Genomic DNA, 21,668 nt, shown 5'->3' with positions numbered 1-21,668 from the left:
AGCAAGGCCAGTGAGATCCAAGTAAAGTTTTGCACATACAAGATGACTGATTTGATTATTTTTACTGTGTTGGGAACCCACAGGAAAATGAGATAATATACTGTAAAGTCATGTTTTATATTCTAATATATTATAAATGAATCAAAATGTTAAAAAAAACTAAAAGCATCAACTATAAAATAGGTGACATGAATTTTTAATATTGCGGTAGAAAAATACTTTCTAAGCATAAAAAGGAATATGCTTGGCAAAAAGCAAATATACAACTTAAATATCAATCAAGCACACGCAACATTAAAAGCCAATCATCGAACTAGAAGAAATATGATTTGTGAGACAGGGTCTCACTGTGTAGCCCTAGCTGGACTAGAACTGTCTATGTAGACCAGGCTGGCCTGGAAATAACAGATTTGTTATTTGGGAATTTTTTGGATATCATGAAAAGGGTTAACAATTTTATATGAAGCAGTAGTAAAAAGTAATTAACACAATCATAGTACTGAAAATCACAAAACCTTTTGACTAAGCATTTTAATTTTTATTTTCATTAAACCTGTGAAAAGAGGTTCATAGAACACATAGATGTTTGTGCAACTTTAGGAAAGTAAGTTTCTTAAGGCCCATAGTGACTATTCTACTTTATATCCTTTGTATTGTCTATAAACAGATTCCCTTAAATCAACCAAGTTTCTCTATATGATACAGTGGCTGTATTTGCTGATACAATTTTAGAAAATGTCATTTACTACATACAGGAAGTTAATCATGTGAAATAAATTCAATAGTGTTCTAAACCTAAGAAAGAAAGAACTGATTTTTAACTCTGTTTGGGATTTACAATTTCTAACTGAACATTTTTTCCAATGGAAGAATAAATTCAGACTAATCAATATTTACAAAGTTAACAAGGAAATATAAAGAGTAACCAAAAAGTAAGTAGATGCATTCAACAAAGATTTTTATTTCAATTATCCACAAAACAATATTACAACATTTTATAAAAATATTAAGTTTTAGATTACTATTGTTTCTGTAAAAAAGTGTTTGTGCTAGAAGGCTGCTTTTGCCTACTTTTCTTTTTTGGTAAGGGTTAAAAGTTCCAAGTTAAGACAATAAAGATGAAAGCTGTTGAAAAAAAAATCTTCAATGTACAAAACTGTTTTTTTTCTTGACAATTTAAAAATACATTAATTTAAACTGAATACACATTAAGTTAGTGTTGTATCCTTACTATACAAGTGTTATGTAAGAACTGCTCCATTCAGTTCATTTAAAAGCTAAAGAATGCCATCATCAGCTTTTCCTGCCTTATTTTTCTGATCAGAATTAGTAGATAAGCACAATTTTTTACCCTTTAAAGAATGCTTAGGAAAACTACAATACCATAGTTCACATGAAGCCCTTTAAAACACTCATGTCACGAACTGTAGACATCAGGGCAAATAAGGACGACACTCTTCTCAAGAGACCCTCTTGGCAGAGGATTCAGTACTGAATAGGTTAAGTAAAAAGAAAACAAATACAACTTTTAGTACCAGAACTTTTGCCAACTCGCATGAAGTTCACTTGTCACATTTAAAAAGGTTTAAATTTGAACATAATTTACCATGGCACAGATCTTTAAATTTAGTGATTGAATGATGGTAGTTTAAAATTACATGCTGAAAATAAGAGAACGTGATACGATGCTTTAAAGTGTAGTTATAAAAACATAATTTGACTTTTATTTTATTTAGCAGACTCAAGTTTTTCCTTTGCTAGACCTTCAAACCATTAACACTACTCAATTCAAATTAATATTTCATAATTTCTGAGTTAGAAAAACTCATTTTGAGTATTTTACTTCTGCACTTTAAATGGGCAAAAATTTCCCCCTTTAAATTATTGTTAACTCAGAAGTATTCTTCCTCAAGTTAATCATATTATGAAAGGAAAATATAACTATCAAGTATATTTGAAATGTAAGTGCAGTTTTGGAGATCTGAAAACTGGAGTTCTAAAAAGGTTCTGTATAAATCTGGGCCACTGAGATTAGTGTAAAGCCTTATCTTGACTAGTTTGAGGATGTAAAACTTACTTAGTGTGTATGTTAAGAAAAATTAGTTCTACAGACCTACTTTATAACTTTTAAAGCCTAAGAAACAGCTAATGAGGAGCTCTGAGTGTCAGCAAAGCCATGTTGTCACTCCACAACACCAACATTAAACATTCCATCTCATCCCAATACCTGTAAAACTTTCACATTTTCTTTTCTCATACTTATTTAAATACATTTTCCTCTCTCCTATTCTATACTCAATACAAGCAAAGTGCATTCATGTCCCTGATCTAGTGATGTTTTCTATTTGTGGAGGCCATCACCATAAAAACATACTAAGCAACACCTCACAGTACTCCATCTATTTTTTTTTTTTTAAATGGATTGCTTAAATGCTGGGTTTTTATTTCCATGATATGAAAATATTAAAAGATTTTATCTTGGACTGGATAGCATAATTTCAGTTAAAAATATCAATACAATCTTACAAAAGATTAACTCCTTTTCTGGTTACCTTCATTATTCTAAGTTGAACAATTCAAGAAATGACTACAATTAGAAAAAAACTGTTTTTCTACTTTCCAGTTCTATGAAAATAGTGTATTATGCTTCCAAATTCCATGGCTGTGGTCTAACATTTAATCAAATTTTTGATGATGTTTATAACCCATTTTTTTTTTTTTTTTTTTGGTTTTGGAAAACTTGGCCCATTCCACACAAAAGGAGGCCCGTGTTAAGACTGCATACCAACTGTTAAATAGAAAACAAAAAACTAACTTTTGAGGGAAAAAAAAAAGCAAGAGATTTTTTTTAAAACTGGAATGGAATTATTTGGTCCCATGAAGTTCTTTGATCTTAGATTTTACTGTGGTATAACAGTCCCAGTTTTTTCCATATCAATAAATAGTTTTCCCTTAGTCATTCTGAATTTTGGGAAGAAAAGGAAGTGACTAGTATACAGTAGTCTTGTTGCTCTTTCTAACCATGCTATTACTCACACAGTCACAATATCTTTGCTCAACTTTCTTTGGACCCTGAAGTAAGTTGTAAGATGTATCACTGGTACTTTAGAGTTTAACACTTGGCAACCAAATCTGGAATTCCAGTTTACCAAAAGAAACATGCAGAATGAAGAGTATCTTCTCATTCCTGTGCATGAGGAACTCACATGAGGTCTTCATGTTTTGGCAGATCTGTGCACACAGGCTACTTGGATTATAAATTTTCTCCTGGTTGGTACTGTGGTTCTGTAGCAGTGAAGTAGTCTTCCAAGAAAGACTGAATATATTCAAATGTTGGTCTCTCATCAGGGTCCTTCTTCCAACAAAGATTCATCAATTCATGGAGGGATTCTGGACAGCCCTGAGGACAAGGCATCCTGTACCCTCGCTCCACTTGTTCCAGCACTTCACGATTTACCATACCTAATGTAAAGATTCAAACATTAAGAATAATGGTCCTAGACACAAAGAGTAAAACAGAGTAAACATCCTAGCCACTAAATGAAGACATACCAAATTTATCTAGTGAAAAGATATTTTCAGTAGAGCATAGAATAAAATATAAATACCAATTTATATAAAGAAAAGCTGAGAAGTGGTAATGTGTATTTAAATATGACCAATTTTTCATTCCAATTAAACTTTTACCTGTAACACAGTATCTTCAAATACCAAGTAAATTTGATGTTTAGGGTGGACTTGTATTTTTCTATTACCATTTAATAACCCCAACCTGAGCTAATGAGGAATTGCAACAGAATTAGGAGAGAATTCTAGCTTTATTTTTGTATATACTAACTACATAACTATTTCAAATCACTACCCTGAGTTTCCTTATCTATTATCACATATTTGGATTTGTGTTACTACACAGTTCATTTATTTTTTATTCTTTTGTAAGTTCCTTCCCATGATTGATGACTTACTATGCACTGTCCCAAATCAGAAAGTGCACTTTTCCTAAGTTTCTCTTCTCAACACCATCTCATTTCGACAGTAGAATAATTAAGGAGAAAACCTCTGGGCATGGCTGTGAAGGATTTTCTAAATTAAGATAGCCTCTACGCAGACCCGTGAAGTATTATCTAGGCTAGGTTCTTTGAGGTGGGAAGACCACTTCAACTGTGTGGGGTCCATGAGCTGGGGTCTTAGACTGAACTCTAGCATTCATCTCTCTCTGCTTCTTGAGTAGATACAATGAGATCGGTGTCTTACGCTTCTACAGTTATGATTCACTATAATGGGATAGTACCTTCTACTGGGAGCTACAATAAGCCTTTTCTTCCTTAAGTCAGGCATTCTGTTAAGCAACATGTAAAATAACTAATATACTTGTCAAGTCAGCAAACCCTTGATTCTTTCCCAAATCCCATTATTACCTTTCCTGCCAGCCAAGACAGGCCATCTCTTATTTCGTGTGATCTTATACTGACCATCGGCAGTAAGATTGTTCATGACTATGATTACTTTAAAACAATGAAACATGGTAAAATTACTCCCATTTTTAGTTATGACTTTTAAGGAACAAGGGAATCCTCATAATACTTAAAATCTTAAAAACTAAAGGAGAATGTTTTCATCAAAGAAAATAGCATGTCTTAAAACCAGAAGTTGTTAGACACATGCAGAAAGAACCAAGTATTTAACATTCAATGAGAGTCTTACTGTAACTGGAGACCTTTAGTTATTGATCATATATGCCTATGAATTTTTGTACTTAGACTAATATTAATTAATCTAAATAAGCCTGAACCCACAAAACCAACTTTAAGTACCAATTACTTCCCCCTTTTTTTGGGTGTGTGTGCGCCAGAGATAGAACCCAGGACCTTTTTCTTTTTAAAGATTTGTTGTATTTCTAAGTGTGTGTGTGTGTGTGTGTGTGTGTGTGTGTGTGTATGTATGTATGTATGTATGTATGTATGTATGTATGTATATGCGAGGATTGAGGAGCAGGAAGAGAGGGAGAGAAGAGAGGGAGAGAAAAAGAACTTGCAGGGTACAGAAGGGGGCATTGGAACTCCTGGAGCTGAAATTACAGGCAGTTGTATCTTCATGATGTGGGATCTAGGATCCAAGCTCCAGTTCTCTACCAGAGCAGTGCACTCTAAAGCACTCTCTCTCCAGTTTCTGAACCCAGGGCCTTTCATATCCTCTACTACTGAACTATACTTCAGTCCTAATTCTTAACAACTCTTTCATTCAAGATTCAACCCTTCAGATTTTCCCGATAAAATCACACTATTGACAGTTTTTTTTTCTTTTTTCTTTTTTTGGTTTTTAGAGACAGAGTTTCTCTGTGTAGCTTTGGAGCCTATCCTGCCACTCACTCTGTAGACCAGGCTGACCTCGAACTCACAGAGATCTGCCTGCCTCTGCCTCCCAAGTGCTGGGATTAAAGGCATGCACCATCAATGCCAGGCCAACTATTGACAGTTTTTTTTTAATTTATTTTTTTTATTATTAATTCAAGTTAGGGAACAGGCTTGTTTCACATGTAAGTCCCCTCTCCCTCCTATTGACAGTTTTTACGCCAACAGATTTAAAAGTAAAGTATACCAAAAATGGCTTCCACTTTATCTACCATTTCCTACAGAAGCACTCCTAAGATTCTGAGTAAGACATAGACAGGAAGTCAATTCTTTCATACCTGCTCTTTATTAAAAAGACAAAAGACTCTTAACATTTAATACTTGAACAAAATAGCAATGGCTTTGTATTCTGTCAATGAAGTATTTTATTATTGCTTACATCTGTTGAGGTTATTTTGCTCAATTAGTAGTAACAAAAAGAAACCACTTATGCTACATGTTAATCCTCCTCAGTAATCAAAGATGAACAACATATCCTTTCCTGTTTTGAAGCCTGGAATCTGGGGGCTGGAGAGGTAGCTCAGTGGTAGAGTGCTGGCTTAGCACATAAATAGCCCTAGGTCCATTCCTTAACACTTTCCTGTCAAAATTAAAAGAAAATCTACAAATTGTTTATATTCTGCTTCTTAGTTGAATGTCTGCTTATGTATGTATATTTATAGATATGTAATTTGTTATACATTTTTGGATTTTTATGTTTCCCTGTTCAACTGACTCTTTTATCATTATTCAATGATCATTTGTCCACAGCTGCACAGGTTTTCTTTTGGCTAGTATTTTGCATAGCATGTTTTTTTGTTTTTTTGGTTTTTCAAGACAGGGTTTCTCTGTGTAGCTTTGGAGCCTATCCTAGCACTCGCTCTGGAGACCAGGCTGGCCTCGAACTCACAGAGATCCACCTGCCTCTGCCTCTGTCTCCCGAGTGCTGGGATTAAAGGCATGCGCCACCACCGCCCGGCAGTATGTTTCTTTCCACCCTTGAATTTTAATCATTTTGTACAGCTTACATATTTAAAGTATATCTCTTAAAAATAGTACTATAGGGGCTGGAAAGGTAGCTCAATGGTTAACAGCACTACAAAATCATGAGGACAATCCATAGTTGGGATCAGCACTCATGTAATAAACTGGATGGTCAATGTATGCCTGTAATGTCAGCTCCAAGGGCAAGGATGGGGGTGAGGCAGATACAGAAGGATTTCTAGGGTTTCTTAGTTTCCAGCCTAGCCAAGGGGGGGGGGGGAGAGCCCTTGGTCCAGGGAGAGACACTGCCTCAAAAGGAATATGAGGAACAATGGGGGATATGCAAGATCTGGATCTGATTTTTGTCTTTTAACTGGAATGTTTAGTGCACTTATACAATGCAATTATGGGCATAAGTTTAACTATCAATCTTCCTTTTTTTTTGAGACCTGGTTTCTTTGTATAGACCAGGCCAGCCTCAAACATAAAGAGATCCACCTGCCTCTGCCTCCTGAGTGATGGGATTAAAGGTATTCGCCACTGCCAGGTTTATCGTACCATTTACTTGCTGTTCATCCCATCTATTCTTTTGTCCTCTTTATATTTTGATTAAGCAAGCACTGTTTATCCTTACATTTCAGTGGATTTTGTTTTTGTGCTAGGAATCAAACCCATGCTAATTGAGCACTCTACACTCCACAGTCTTCTACTGCTGAGCCACAATCTACTGGAACTGCAATATGCTTCTCTGGGGCTTATGTTTTACTTTAATGAGTATTTTTATAATCTCTAAATATTAAAAGAAACTCAGAACTGTCTACCTACTACTATTTTATACCCTGTCACCTTTGTGTTACTATCATGGAATTTATAATTTATTGTTTTTTTTTATTTTTTTATTTTTCAAGACCGGGTTTCTCTGTGTAGCCTTGGCTGTCCTGGAACTTGCTCTGTAGATCAGGCTGGCCACGAACTCAGATCTGCCTGCCTCTGCCTCCCAAGTGCTGGGATCAAAGGCATGCACCACTACTGCCTGGCTTTATTTTATTTTTTAAAGATTTATTTTAAGTGTATGGGTGGTTTTGCCTGCATATATGCGTATGTACCATTTTTGCCTGCAAATATGCCTATCACAAAATCCAGAATAGGATGATGGATCCTCTGAACTAGAATTATGGGCAGTTGTGAGTCACCATGTGGGTGTTGGAATCCAGGTCCTCTTGAAGAACAGAGTGCTCTTAATCACTGAGCCATCTCTCCCAGCCCCAATGATTTACTTTTAGATGTATTATAAATGTGATAAGACAATACTAGTATATTACAACAATTTTCTCCAGTACTTTAAAAGACATAATTTTGGGTAAGGTAGGGCTTAATGGGTAAAGGTGCTTTGCTACCAAACTTGGTGTCTTGAGTTGGAAGACATACACACACACGCCAGACCACACCCACACCCAGCACTAATTTGAAATTCTTTACTAAGTTTATGATAGGGGGTTCTTTTTGGGGCCTAATAATTTTCAATTCTTGAATCAGTCATCTACTTATATTTTGGAGACATGGACTTACTGGAACTCACAAAGATCCACCTGTTTCTGCCTCTTAAGTGCCAGCATTAAAACATGCACCACAATACCTGGCTTGTGGCAGTTTGAATGAGAATGGTTTCTATAGGTTAAAATATCCAGATATTTGTCACCAGTTAACTGGATAGTTTAAAAAGGTGTGGCCTTGTTGGACAATGTGTGTCACTAGGAATGGGTTTTCAGGTTTCAAAACCCAATGCCAGGTTTAATATCTCTCTCTCTCTCTCTGCCTGACACCTGGGGATCAGATGTAAAGCTCTCAGCTTCTGCTCCTGCACCAGGCCTGTCTGCTTCCCATTATAATGACCATAGACTAACCCTCTAAAACTGTAAGCAAGCCCACACTGAAGTGTTTGCTTTTCTAAAAGTTGGGGCTTGAATGACCCTTTCATAGGTGTCACATTAGATACCCTGCATATCAGATATTTATATTACAATTCATAACTAGCAAAATTAGTTATATAGTAACAACAAAATAATTTTATGGTTAGAGGTCACCACAACATGAGGAACTGTATTAAAAGGTCACAGTATTAGGAAGGTTGAAAACCACTGCACTAAATAACTATGGCTTTGTTTTTCTTTCACAGAATACAAAATTTTGCACCAACAGATCTATTTTATGTTGACATTCTGAATCACATACAATGGATTATTTCTTTTTCTTCAAGACATTAGGTTTTAACAGTAAATTTACCGTCAAATCACCTGGTTCTTACCTGGCAGGACCTGGCTTTAGGTTTTCTTTAGTTTTACCTTTTCTACTACAGTATTGCTGTAGGAACACAGTCCACAGGAATGGAGTTATGTGAGAAGAATTCTGAGTGCTTGTGATAACAGTCCATGAAAACAAGACAAGAGTCTTGTGACCTCAGTTTCTTCAAAAACACAAAATTATTCTTTGAATATGTTTTTGTGCTCCTTCCAGTGTAGCATAGGAGTGAATTCACTTCAGATAACTCATTATTGCTTGCTGCTGTTTAAACTTTGCTTTATATGCCTCTATGGAAATTTTATACAGTTTGAACTCATGAGACCTTTACTCATGTGACCTTTCTTAACCCTCAAAGTACAAATTGGCTGCAGTGCTGAATAAAGTTGGCATGAGACTTTAGTCCACCTCATTTATTGGTCCCATTTCCCCAGGTCCCACCGTCTCTAGAGTGGTGACACATTGCTTTTTAGGGTCTCAATAAAAAGCCTAAAATGTTTCCTAATATCTGTTCATTTTGGCCGGGCAGCATTCTCTAGCACTCTGTGCTTTTAGTTCAGCTTAGCTCCGCTTTCAGACTTTGAGTGCCTGTTTTCTGCTAGGCTTCCTTCCTCAGCCTTTCCCTGTGTAGGTGAAGGTTAGGAGGACCTATTGGAAAGGGACTTTATAATGCTGCATTTCACAGTTCTTTCACTGGGGCTTCTTCCCTTTTAGGAGCTCTTGTATTTCTTTCCCCTTTGTTCAGAAACAAACAAAAAAAACTGACGTCTTCATTTAAACTTCAACAATATGCCCACTCAGAAAATGTTGGGAAGAAATGTGATATAATGTAGATCTCATTAAAAAAAAGAGATTGCATTCTTCCTTGGTGGCTGTGAAATACAAAAACAACTGTATTATATCTGTCTAATTCTGTAGTTGTTTGTAGTGAGATAGTAGATATTAGATTCTCTATTGTGGCCAAAACAGAAAGTACACCATGATTAAAACTTCAAAGTGAAATGAGTTAATATAACTGTTTTTTCACCTCCAGCTATATTTGCTGGTATAGAGAAAATACAACTAGATTTTATCCAGCATTATGATTTGAGTAGCAATAAAGTAAAAGAAAGACAAAGGATAAAATAAACCCAAGGAGTGATCATACTGCTTTACTATAAAGTTTAAGAACAAAGGGGTTTCAGAAAGAGGATTTGAGAATGGCAAAGTTGGTACTAATACATTAAAGATCTTGGGAGTGTCAAGAAATTGCTAAAGCTGAGGTAGAAAAGAATGGAGTCAGATAAGGTGTACATGAAACTGTGGTAATGAGAGGAATGCAGTTATAGGGATTGTTAAGGTTGAAAGTGTGAGAATGACAAGATCACATATGGAAAGTGCTCAAGCCGTGACAGATTAGAAAATGGGAAGAACCACTGACATATGCATTAAGATGACTATTGTGTCCTTGATTCTACAATTTTCAGATTTATGAGATCCCATTTATTATTTGTTGTTTTTAGTGCCTATGCTATTATTACCCTGTTCAGAAGTCTTTTCCTTTGCCAATGAGTTCAAGCATTTTTCCTACTTTGTATTTTATTAGGTTTAGGGTATCTGATCTTCTGTTGAGGTCCTTGATCCATCTGGAGTTTTGTGCAGGGTGATACATATGAATCTATTTGGATTCTTCTACATGGAGCCATTCAGTTTGACCAGTACCATTTGTTAAAGATTCTGCCTTTTCTCCAATATGTACTTTTGGCTTGTCAAAAATCAGGTGTCTGTAGGTATGTGGAATTGAGGTCTTCAAAATGAAAACAATCTAAATAGTCACCAAATATTAGGGGAGACAATATCCCAAACTAGACATCTTATACCTCCAAGTAAAACCACCAGTGCCAGGAATGTTGATGTTGACCAAAGGGGTCCCCTAGAAACACTACCACCAAACATCACAGGCCACTGAAAAAGGCTATTGGTTGTTCTTTACAACCTAATGGTAAGGCCCTATTGCAGAAGAAAATACTTACTTATGGCATTGAACACAGAGAACTAGAAGCTTTAGCCCTAACGATTAGCATTCATGGTGCTGGAAGGTACTCTACATGCATTGGAAGAGAAAGGTCATCACTATCACCCAGCTACCTACAATTGCAACCTGATTGCAAGACACACTAGTGCAATAGTGTCACAAATGTCTACAATGTTACATATACATGGGATGTCTTTATCTAAGCCCTCCCCTTAAGGCTCAGGTATTGATGCAGAAGAGGAAGCAGAAAGACTGTAAAAGCCAGAGGTGATAGTTGACTCCAAGGAAACAGTGTCTTCCAAATAGAATAGGACTGATGCACATATGCACTCACAGACACTGTGTTATACACAAGATCTGCATAGGTTCAAGCCAGATGGGGTCTCAGCACTAAAAAGACAAAGCAGACAGAGCATCCCACCTCTAACCAATAAGGTATTTTCAATTAAAGACCTGAAAACAAAGAGAAACATAAGTTTTCTCTAAGTGTCACTTTGTATATCAATCACACTCCAGGGCAGACCCTGTGCCTAGAAGTAGTTGGCTAACAAAAAATGAACTCCAATGACATTTCTGTAACATTTTTTTTTTCAAGACGGGATTCTCTGTGTATCCCAGAACTAGCTCTATAGACCAGGCTAGCATTGAACTTAAGAGATACACCTACCACTGTGCTTAAAGACCCTGTGTGGCACAGTTTTTTGAAAGAGTGGAAAAAACCAAAGATGGTTGGATAGAACATTAGGAAGGACCTCGGACAAGTTTGGGGAGAGGAAAAATGATAAAAATATATTGTATGAAAAGCCAGGCAGTGGTGGCACATGCCTTGAATCCCAACATTTGGGAGGCAGAGACAGGTGGATCTCTGAGTTAGAGGCCAGCTACAGAGAGAGTTCCAGGACAGCTAGGGCTATACAGAGAAACCCTGTCTCAAAAAAACATATGTGTGTGTGTGTGTGTGTGTGTGTGTGTGTGTGTGTGTGTGATGAAAAAAATTTAGTAAATAAAAAAAAGATGAGCATTAATTAAGACAGGAACGGATTCTTACTGGTCAGGGTGATGTGGAATGACCATTGAGTGAGGAGAACTTGTATGGTTAAGCATCAGCACATAATGAAGGATATGAACCACAAATGTGACAAAACTAGATATATAGCTGCAAGTATTAAGGAATGGCCTGTAAAAGAAGATCATTAATAGTAATTCTTCCCAAAGATTGGATTTTCTATGCTTTCACACTCCTCAACTGTTAGGATACCTCACTGGACATGTTTGAGAGGTAACAGGTTGATGGGACTATTCAATTATAGCTGAATTTCAATTAGGCTAAAATTTCTTCTTGTGCCCCAAAAACCTCTATCAATGTCTTAATTTTTAGAGTAAAATAGCTTGTTTTTCTCTTATTACTAAAGAGGAAACAATGCTGCTCAAAACCATCTTTTGGAGTCTAGAATATCTTATTTCTAGAAAAGAATAATTACTTGGGGGGGCAGATATAACCTAGGATATTTAAGATATACTTCTGATATGAGAGTACAGAACATGTAAAAGGCTTTTTTGGAAAATATCTTAGAGACAAAAGCCCAAGCGAATGTAGGACACACCACCTGTGCTTGCCCAAGGATCCCAGCTCTCATGGATTGCTACAAACCCAGTGCCAAAATAAAGGGGCAGGAAAGAGGAAAAGTCTCTCCCCCTCACAATTTTGCTGAGTGCATCTCTCATTAAAGCCTATGATAAAGAGCTAGAGAAATACAAGCTTACCTGGATATGGCACTCTCCCCTTTGTTACCAGTTCTGTCTGCAGAATTCCAAATGACCACACATCTGACTTTATTGTAAACCGGCCATATAGTGCGGCCTCAGGAGCTGTCCACTTGATTGGAAATTTTGCACCTAAAAAATATTGTCAATCTTGAACGTTTTAAAAAAGTATATTTGTGTAAATGTAAGGTATACAAGTCTAATCTCTATCAATATCCCAATTCTATGTGTAAGTTTAAGTCTTCAAACACAGAAAATATGTAGAAAACTTCATTGACTTTAAATTTTTAAATTAAATCTGTTTTTTTTATATTTAATGATATAAAAAAGTTGCTGGTGGGAATAGTTCATGACCCAATAAAACAGTAGTAGAGATTTTAATAAGACAAAAACATGAACTATAAAATTGGAAACTGGGGGGGGGCACATGGGATCTTGATCTTGCTGTTTTTATCTTAGGCTAGTCTTAAATTCTCACAATCTTGGAAGACTTGACAACCTGGTATCTCTTTCTACATGAACTTGAACAGCCTCTTAATTTGCTTAGTTTTTTTTAGTTCTTCCATTAAAATTTCCTCATTAAAAAAAAATCCTTTTTTAAAACTAGAGTTAAATCATGGGTTTTCTACTTTGGCAATGCTAACTATTCTGGGCATGGTAATTATAGTGTGTGTGTGTGTGTGTGTGTGTGTGTGTGTGTGTGTGTGTGTGTGTGTGTGTAATATTATTAGGCTGTATGTTACAGCATGTTTAGTAGTATTTTAGCCTCTGTCTACCAGATGCTAACAGTAGTCGCCAAATTAGAATAACAAAAAAATGTTTCTAGACATAGCTGATGTTTCCTTGGAGTAGGAAGAGATAATGGTTGATTGGGAACCACCTCCAATAGTTTAAATAACAACTCTAACAAGTTTGTTTTTTTCAAAAACAAAACAAAACAAAACAAAACTTTTATTTGGGACAAGGGAAATAGCTCAGTGGGTCAATCAAGTGCTCGCTGCCCCTGAAGACTTGAGTTTGGATTCCCAGAACCCATGTGACTTGTATCTGTAATCCCAGTGCTTTTACAGTGAGAGGTAAGTAGAAACAGGAAAATGTCAGGATGTTTGCTGACAGCTAAGTCTGGCATGTACATTGGGAAACAAGAAACCCAATCTCAAGATGGGCGGAGAGTAATGCCCAAGGTTGTCTTTTGACCTTTGTGTGCTTACTGTATCATGTGTGTGTCTGTACTCACAAACACAAATGTACATGCAAACACAAAGAATAAATAAAATTTACTGCTGACATCCTAAAGGGAGTACCAAGGATATTTTACCTGCTATATTTATAATGCAAAAGTATCTTGTCAAGCTCTTCTTTGTAGGAATTACCTATTAGAAAGCCAAAGTATTATTTATTGTATATAACTCTGATATTAATGTTCCTGAGTCCTCTGAATCAATCTAGAAGTATTTCACTTTTATTACTTATTTTTTAAATTTTTGTTTTAAGTTTTACAAATGGCGTGTGTGTGTGTGTGTGTGTGTGTGTGTGTGTGTGTGTGTGTGTGTGTGTGTGTGTGTGTAGGCTGTTCATGCCACAGCATGGTATGGTTGGTGAGCACAATTTTAGGGAGTTGGTTCTTTTTTCTACCTTGTCAAGACAGGGTCTCTCATTTTTGCTGCTATACTACCCACTACAGGTTAGCTGGCCTGTCAGCTTCTGAATGATTCTCCTGTCTTTACCTCCCATTTCCCCCTACAGGATACTAGGATTAAAGATGCATACCACCACACTCAAATTTAGACATGGGTTCTAGGGGTCAAACACAGGCCACCAGGCTTTGCATTCTAAATGTTTTTTACTGGCTGAGCCATCTTCCTGACCCCCACCCCCTCCTTTATCCTCAAATCTTGGTGACCTCCAACAGATCTCATACATGGAGTTGCTTTGCTACATGGGAAACACTCACACAGAAGCACTTAGTCTACGGATGCTTTCATGCCAGGTCTACAAGAACATGCATGTTACATGCTGGGCAAAAAGGCAGTCTCTCTGTCTAGTTGTGCCTACAACAAAAAAGCTCTTGCATCCACATCCTACCCTGGTCACTGTGTGTGATCTGACTGCCGAGGTAGGTAGGAACCTGGCTATCCACTAATAGTATTAGTATTCCATAAAGTTTTGGGTGTTCAAAACAGTGTTAAGTAAGACAGCATAGGGCATTAGATTATAAGCATCTATGAATGTTATTTTACCTTGTCTTGCTGTGTATTCATTGTCTTCAATTAATCTTGCTAAGCCAAAATCTGCTATTTTGCATACAAGATTTTCTCCTACAAGAATATTAGCAGCTCGGAGATCTCGATGAATATAGTTCATTCTTTCAATATATGCCATACCATCAGCAATCTTAATAGAGGAAGCAAAACAAGATACAAAATATTATGATGCAAAGGGAAGAAGACACTTTTGGTTAAATTAAAGGGACTGTGAAAAATTAGGTATCTCAAAAAAAAAAAAAAAATTACAGTAACTGACACAGTCCAGAAGACAACAGAAACAAAAACTCTAATAAAAAAAAAAAAAAGGCTAAATTAATCTTTACATCCCTAACACTGCAAGGAAAAAACATATTTGGAAGATCAATATTTTATTCCTAGAATATATCCAGTCACCATGATCAGCACAGAGTCCTATTGTCTTCTTGTCAATGGTTAGAAGAAGTCCACCACAAGAGGATGGATTCTGGAGTCTCTGGACAAAATCTTACACGGTCCACACCAGATGTAATCTAAGGTACTGAAGTACCAACAAACTATAGCTTCTAAGTGAGATGTGGCCACAGCCTGTTTTCATATGCCTTGAGAAGTGTTTAAAAAATGGTTTTAAAAAAGGTCTGCCATTTTTCCAAGAGAAAATGCCTAAAAGCGCTGAACACAGGGTCTGGCATATGCCTGCCTCCTCTGAAATCTGTCTAGATTATCAGATGCTGTGGACATGTGGACTTTCACTGACAGGTTAAGAGCTACAGAACCAAGCTCATAAACTGAAGTCAATAAATGGTGCCTTCAATACTTACCCTCAATCTTAATAGAAACTTTGCAACAAAAATTCAGAAGTACAAAAGACTAATTCTTACCTATATATTATTTGAATTCTTGTCTTGGACTATAATAAGCACATTTCAGCATATCCTCCTCCTTCTTCTTCTTCTTCTTCTTTTTTTTTTTTTTTTTTTTTGAGTAGGGTTTCTCTGTGTAGTTCTGGCTATCCTGGAACTCACTCTGTAGACCAAGTTGGTCTTGAACATCTACCTCTACCTCCTGAGTGCTAGGATTAAAAGCTTGTGCCTCTACCACTACCACTCAGCCCATCTTAATTTTTTAAAATTTATCTGCTGAAATGTAAATACAGACTTTGTATTTGTGGAAGCAGTGTGTCAAAGGCCATATGATAGAGGGCAGCAGCACCTGACTAGAAAAGCTATAGCATTCTAATACTAGCTCTGCTACTAAGGGGCTCACATTGAACTATCTCCAATGTTCCTTCCTCTTCTAAAATTCCAGTATTTCATTGCACCAATTTTAATATTATACTAAGATTTTTCTGCATTTTAAACATGCTTTTGATTAAAATTGATACATAAATATGTAACTACCTGAGCAGCCATATCAACCAGCTGTGGAAGCTTCAAATACTTTCCATCTCCTTCTTTAAGGAAATCTAACAAACTCCCTGTAAGAGACAGAAAGATATTCCAGAAAAATTCAAACATTAAAATGGAAATGAATATTCTTCATACCTTAGACTAATCATCAAACCAGAAAAATGTTTCAGCACATATATATGCACATACATGTAAATATACACACACGCATATATATATGTATGTGGTACTTTGGGACTATCAAAGATTCCAAAGGTGTCCCAAACTAAAATTTTAAAACTTCTCTTGATAAGATTTTAAAGGGAAAAAAGCACCACTTCTCTATCCTGAGAGAAAACATCAACAGATTATAGTTACCCCCCTCACCTGGCCCCAGCCACTCTCTGATCAAGACTGGAATATCATGGAGTAGTTACAATTCATACAGGCAACTCATGCTGGCTTAATGGATAACTCCTGGGGTCAGGAGATGGCACTAGGGGATAGCAAAGTATGATGAACTCAGCAAAGTGAAAGGTTAGGAAAGGAGGTCTGGTTGTTTTCTCTACGATGAGTTAAAGTATCAGATAAACCCAAACCAAGGCACATTTTTATAAAAACAAAACAACAAAAACACTAATTTTTCATAAGAAAAGCTGAGCATTTCAGATTAAAAGACACAAAAGAGAGACAGTATTGAATATTGGGCTTGACCATGGATTCCACACTAGATCAGGAAAGTATAATTGGCAGAACTGGTAAAGATAGAGAAACAAATTCTGAGGTCAACATGGCTCAGCAGTAGAGTGTGTTCCAAGAACGTACAAGACCCTGGGTTTGGCTGTCAGCACAACAATAGAAAAAAACACAACATGGAAAACACCAGCAACAAGAAGATCTGTCTGTCACAATAGGTCTATGATAAAGCACATGAGACAATAAGCTTTAATAGATTACAGGGGTCTGTTAAGCAACTGAATATTAAAGTAAGGAATTATTTCATTTTAAAACTAGAAACAACTTTTATTATTTTATATTCTAAATCTCTCACCTAGAAATAATCTTAACCAAATTATGTAACAACACAGAATTCTGGCATTTTTCTCCCAATTTTTTTTTTTAAACAATACTTAAGCTATGTGGATGGTCCATTAGTCTTACCTCCATTTGATTTTTATTGTACCAGTATCTTGATTAAATTTCTTTCTTGTCCTTTTCTAACTTCCTCTTCTAGTTCATTTAATGTACTCATTTAAATGCCATAGGTGGCAGTTGTTTGCAGTCTAACCACCTTCCAAAGAAGTCATATACTTTTGGAACTTTAGTTATATTTTGGCTATCAATTACTATTGGTTTTAGTCCTTTTAGAGGGATTTTTTTTTCTCCTGTAGCCAATTTGAATGTGTAGATGCCTCCATCACCACTAACAGGAACTGCATCACCAGCCATGGTGGACTACTAGAGAAAGTGACATAATAGTAACTTATCTAGTCTGATTCAAAAATAAGCTGAGCACTTTAATCCCAGACTTGGGAGGTAGAGGCAAGTGGATCTGTGAGTTTAAAGCCAGACTGGTCTACAGAGTGAGTTCAAAGACATCCAGGGCTCCACAGAGAACCCTGTCTCAAAAAACAAAAACAAAAAGTAAAAAAAAAAAAAAAAATTAATATAGATTCAATTAAAAATGAGTAGATTCAGGCTAATCAACATTTCATCACTTACTAGCTCCTCTTCTAAAGCATCATTGACCTAGAAATAAAGGGGAAGAACATTAACCTTGCCTGGCTTTGCCCCTGGCTCTAACTAGCAGTTACATAAGAGCCCACCTGTGCCTGGGTTGGGAAGGATGAGAAATTTCAATTGACAGCAGGGGAGAACAGTTTCTGGAAGTCCAGTGTATAAGAACTGTGTTTATATAAACATGAGGGTAGGGGAGAGGGAGCTGGCAGAATGAGAGGAGGAAATGGAGGAGCAGAAAGGCTGAGTTGGAGGAAGAATAGAGGAGAGCAGGATGAGAGATATCATAATAGAGGGAGCCATTATAGGTCCAAGGAGAGATCTGGCACTAGGGAGATTTCCAGAGATCTACAAGCATGACACCAACTGACAATCTAGGCAATGGTGGAGAGGCTACCCTAAATGCCCTTCCCCTATAATGAGACTGATGACTACTTTATATGTCATCCTAGAGCCCTCATCCAGTGGCTGATGGAAGCAGAGGCAGACACCCACAGCTATACACTGAACTGAACTCTGGAACCCAGTTGCAGAGAGGGAGAAATGAAGATCAAGGGGGTCAGGACCAGGTGGTGAATCCCACAGAAACAGCTGGCCTGAACAAGGGGGAAACACATAGCCCCCAGTCTGCTGTCTGGGAGGCCATCACGGGACTGATCCAGACCCCTGAAAGTGGATATCAACGAGGAGACCTCGGTACCCTATGGGGCCTCTGGTAGTGGATCAGTATTTTTCCCTGGTGTAAGAAGGGACTTTGAGAGCCCATTCCACGTGAAGGGATGCTCTCTCAGCCTGGACACATGGGGGAAGGCCTAGGCCTGGCCCAGGATGATGTGGAATTTGGGGAGCCCCCGTGGAGGACCCTACCCTCTATGGGGAGTGGAGGGGGGAGGGGGCTGGTGGGGGGTTGGGAGGAGAGGGAGAAGGGACTGACATGTGAAATTATAATTTTATAAAAATGATAAAAAACGATTCCCTTTAATATCTTTGCCTTAGTGCTATAGGTACAAGTTTACCACTTTGATTCAGTATGTCTACTTTTCTACTACCCTAGCAATCCCATTTCCTTTAGTTAAACCTACTTTGAAAAGATTCAGCCTGTCTAATTTTCCTTTAAAGTCTCCTTAGACCCTGTGGGATAAGTGGGAATAACCACTAGTCCATTAAAAAAAATATCATATCTCCTCTTTTCAAAAGTCTACAGAAAAATCTTAAGTTAGAAAGTACTATATGGCAACAATCTGTATAAAATAGAGGGCCTACAAGAGCACTTAGTGGGTAAAGATGCCTGCTGCCAAGACTGGTAACCTGAGTTCAATCCTTAAGACCTAAATGGTAGAAGAAAAAAGCAGATTCCTTCAAGCTGTCCTGTGACCTCCACACACGGCACCCACACACATATGTATGCAAAATACATAAATGTAATTTTTAAAGGAGAAAAGTGAATTCTTTGAGCTATATCAGCAATCTGCCTACTAGGTATACTCACTGGTGCAATGGGGCATGGATATTATGGGAGTAACCATCAATCTTCTGGTTGAACTTCATAAGATGGAACCTATACCTGATACTTAATGAGGCCAAGAACCTCTGAGAGGTAAATCATGGACTCTAGAAAAAAATCTATAATTATTCTGTTAAATGAACAAAGCAATAAAAGGACTCTTAACAACATACTGTTATACCTATAGAGAAGTGTTACCACTGCGCCTCATCAGAGAAATAACTTCTTGTAGTAGATGGTAATTAACACAGATAATCACAACTGGACAACATGCAGAAAGTGAGAGACTTTGAAACACTGAGATATAAATGGGATCATACCCTAGTGTGATCAGGCCTCAGGGATCTATGCAAGAGCCAGAGGTGGTAGATGACTCCTCAATAACAACATTTTCCAGACACATCAGGTCTGATGCATATATGAACTCACAAAGACTGGGACATTATGCACAAGTTCAAACCAGACAAAAATCCCAACAAAGGGAAGGGCAATTGGGCACATAGTTTAACTCTTAACCAAGAACTTATTTGCAATTGATAGCTGCTGGGAAAGGGAAAAATCTGTTTGTTCCCCCCCCACCCCACCCCACCCGCCCCCCAACTAAGAGACAATGGGTATATCAACCACACTCCAGGGAAGGCTTCGTGCTCAGGAATGGCCAACAAAAAATGGACTTCGTGTTTTGTTTATAATTTAATTTTGGGGTTTTCTCATGTTTTTTGTATTTTTTTTTTAAGAGAAAGAATATAAAATTGGGAGGTTGAGTGGATATCTGGGAAAGAATATGACCAAAATATATTATATGTTTTCTTTTAATCTAAGAAAGAACAGAAATGAAGTTGTTTAATTTCAACAGAACTGTGTAAAAGACAATTCTTATGTACATACCTTTTGACATAAACTCAGTGACAATATAAATTGGTTCTTCAGAAACAACCGCATACAGTGGAACAAGTTTATCATGTCTTAATTTTTTCATTATCTGAGCTTCTTGAAGGAAAGCTTCTGGCATCATTGTACCTGGCTTTAGTGTTTTGATTGCTACTTTTGTGGTTCCATTCCATGTTCCTAGGAAAATAATTTATTTTACTCTTTCAATATTTCTGTATCTGAATCTGTATTTCAAAGGATTTTAGACCAAAATTCAATGAACAATAAGTTATCTTACATGATTAAATACACAGTGTAGCTATTTTATCATATTTTGCTATTTTAATTTATGGATCCACAATAACAAAGTGAAATAACAACAAACTTCATGCTTCTTACCCATCCACACTTCACCAAAGCATCCTTGACCTAGTTTAACCTCTAGTCGCAAAGATTCTCGAGGGATTTCCCAAGCGTCTTTTGCTAGACCTTGAGTCTGGGGTTTCACAGTTGGACACACAGTTGTTAACTTGTGGCATAAACCATCAGCATGTTCTAGATAAATGAACAAGGTACAAGGGTACACTGTAAATAAATTACTTTCACAGTTAAGACAATTCGAGAGCGCTTGTGTGAATAAAATATACTAAGTAAATAATTATATACACATATGTACACGCACGCACGCACGCACGCACGCACGCACGCACGCACGCACGCACGCACGCGCGCGCTAGGTAGTTTTTGAGACAGGATCTTACTGGGTAGCCTGACCAGCCTGGGATTCAATATGTAGACCAAGCTGGCTTTGAACTCAGTGATTTATCTTTTTCTAGGATTAAAGGGATATGCCACCATACCTGGCTTATTACTTGTTTGTTTTTTTAAAGCTTAAGTTATTGAGTTAAAATCACAATCTCCTATCAGCTCTACTGTAAAGCTACATATGTATTAGGAAGTTTTCTATAAGAAAGATATAAAGTATATGTAAGGAGACACCCTAGCCCCGCCCCAGGCAACCCGGACAGGTGCCAGGTGTACCGGGGACACGCCCATGAGGGCGGGGTGAAGGGAAGTCTTAAGGGCTGCCCCCCCCCCCTACCTGCGCTGGTTCCAGCTCCCTCCCTCTCGCTTGATTGGTGTATCTCAATAAAGAAAACCTTAGCACTATCTGCTGCGGGCTGTTCACTCTTCAAGTATATACAAGTAAAACATTTTAGAAATGTATCTTATGCTAATATGTATTGAATATGTATGCTTATGTTATTGTGTCAGTCAGTACTATATAAATCTTTCATAGAAATTGAGGTTGGAGAAGCTAGAGAACTGTCCCAAAGTTCCAGTTAGTAAATGAGAGGATTCAAACACAGGTCTGTCTGCCTCCAAAATTCTATTATATTTTTGGGCAGGTAGAGAAGGTGTTTGAGACAAGGTCTTGCTATATATTCTAGGTTGGACTTCAATTCAGGTTCTTCC

The 21,668-nt window shown here is 37.2% G+C and overlaps 1 protein-coding gene across 4 annotated transcripts in view; it reads right to left on the bottom strand.

The window, feature by feature from the left end:
- Positions 1-523: 523 nt before the first annotated feature.
- The window catches only part of Yes1 (YES proto-oncogene 1, Src family tyrosine kinase), a 55,059-nt gene continuing 33,914 nt past the window's right edge, over positions 524-21,668 (bottom strand). For all 4 annotated transcript variants that reach the window (XM_027398953.2, XM_035441179.1, XM_035441180.1 and 1 more), the window contains exons 7-12: positions 20,592-20,747; positions 20,211-20,390; positions 16,094-16,170; positions 14,691-14,844; positions 12,451-12,582; positions 524-3,462 (exon numbers count right to left, since the gene is read on the bottom strand). In XM_027398953.2, coding sequence (XP_027254754.1) covers positions 3,254-3,462; positions 12,451-12,582; positions 14,691-14,844; positions 16,094-16,170; positions 20,211-20,390; positions 20,592-20,747 — 908 coding nt within the window. In that variant the 3' untranslated portion in view covers positions 524-3,253. The remainder of the gene's footprint in view (positions 3,463-12,450; positions 12,583-14,690; positions 14,845-16,093; positions 16,171-20,210; positions 20,391-20,591; positions 20,748-21,668) is intronic.

The sequence above is a fragment of the Cricetulus griseus genome, chromosome 2 (assembly GCF_003668045.3).
Source record: "Cricetulus griseus strain 17A/GY chromosome 2, alternate assembly CriGri-PICRH-1.0, whole genome shotgun sequence".
NCBI lineage: Eukaryota > Metazoa > Chordata > Mammalia > Rodentia > Cricetidae > Cricetulus > Cricetulus griseus.
This window is presented reverse-complemented; position numbering and strand designations above follow the sequence as displayed.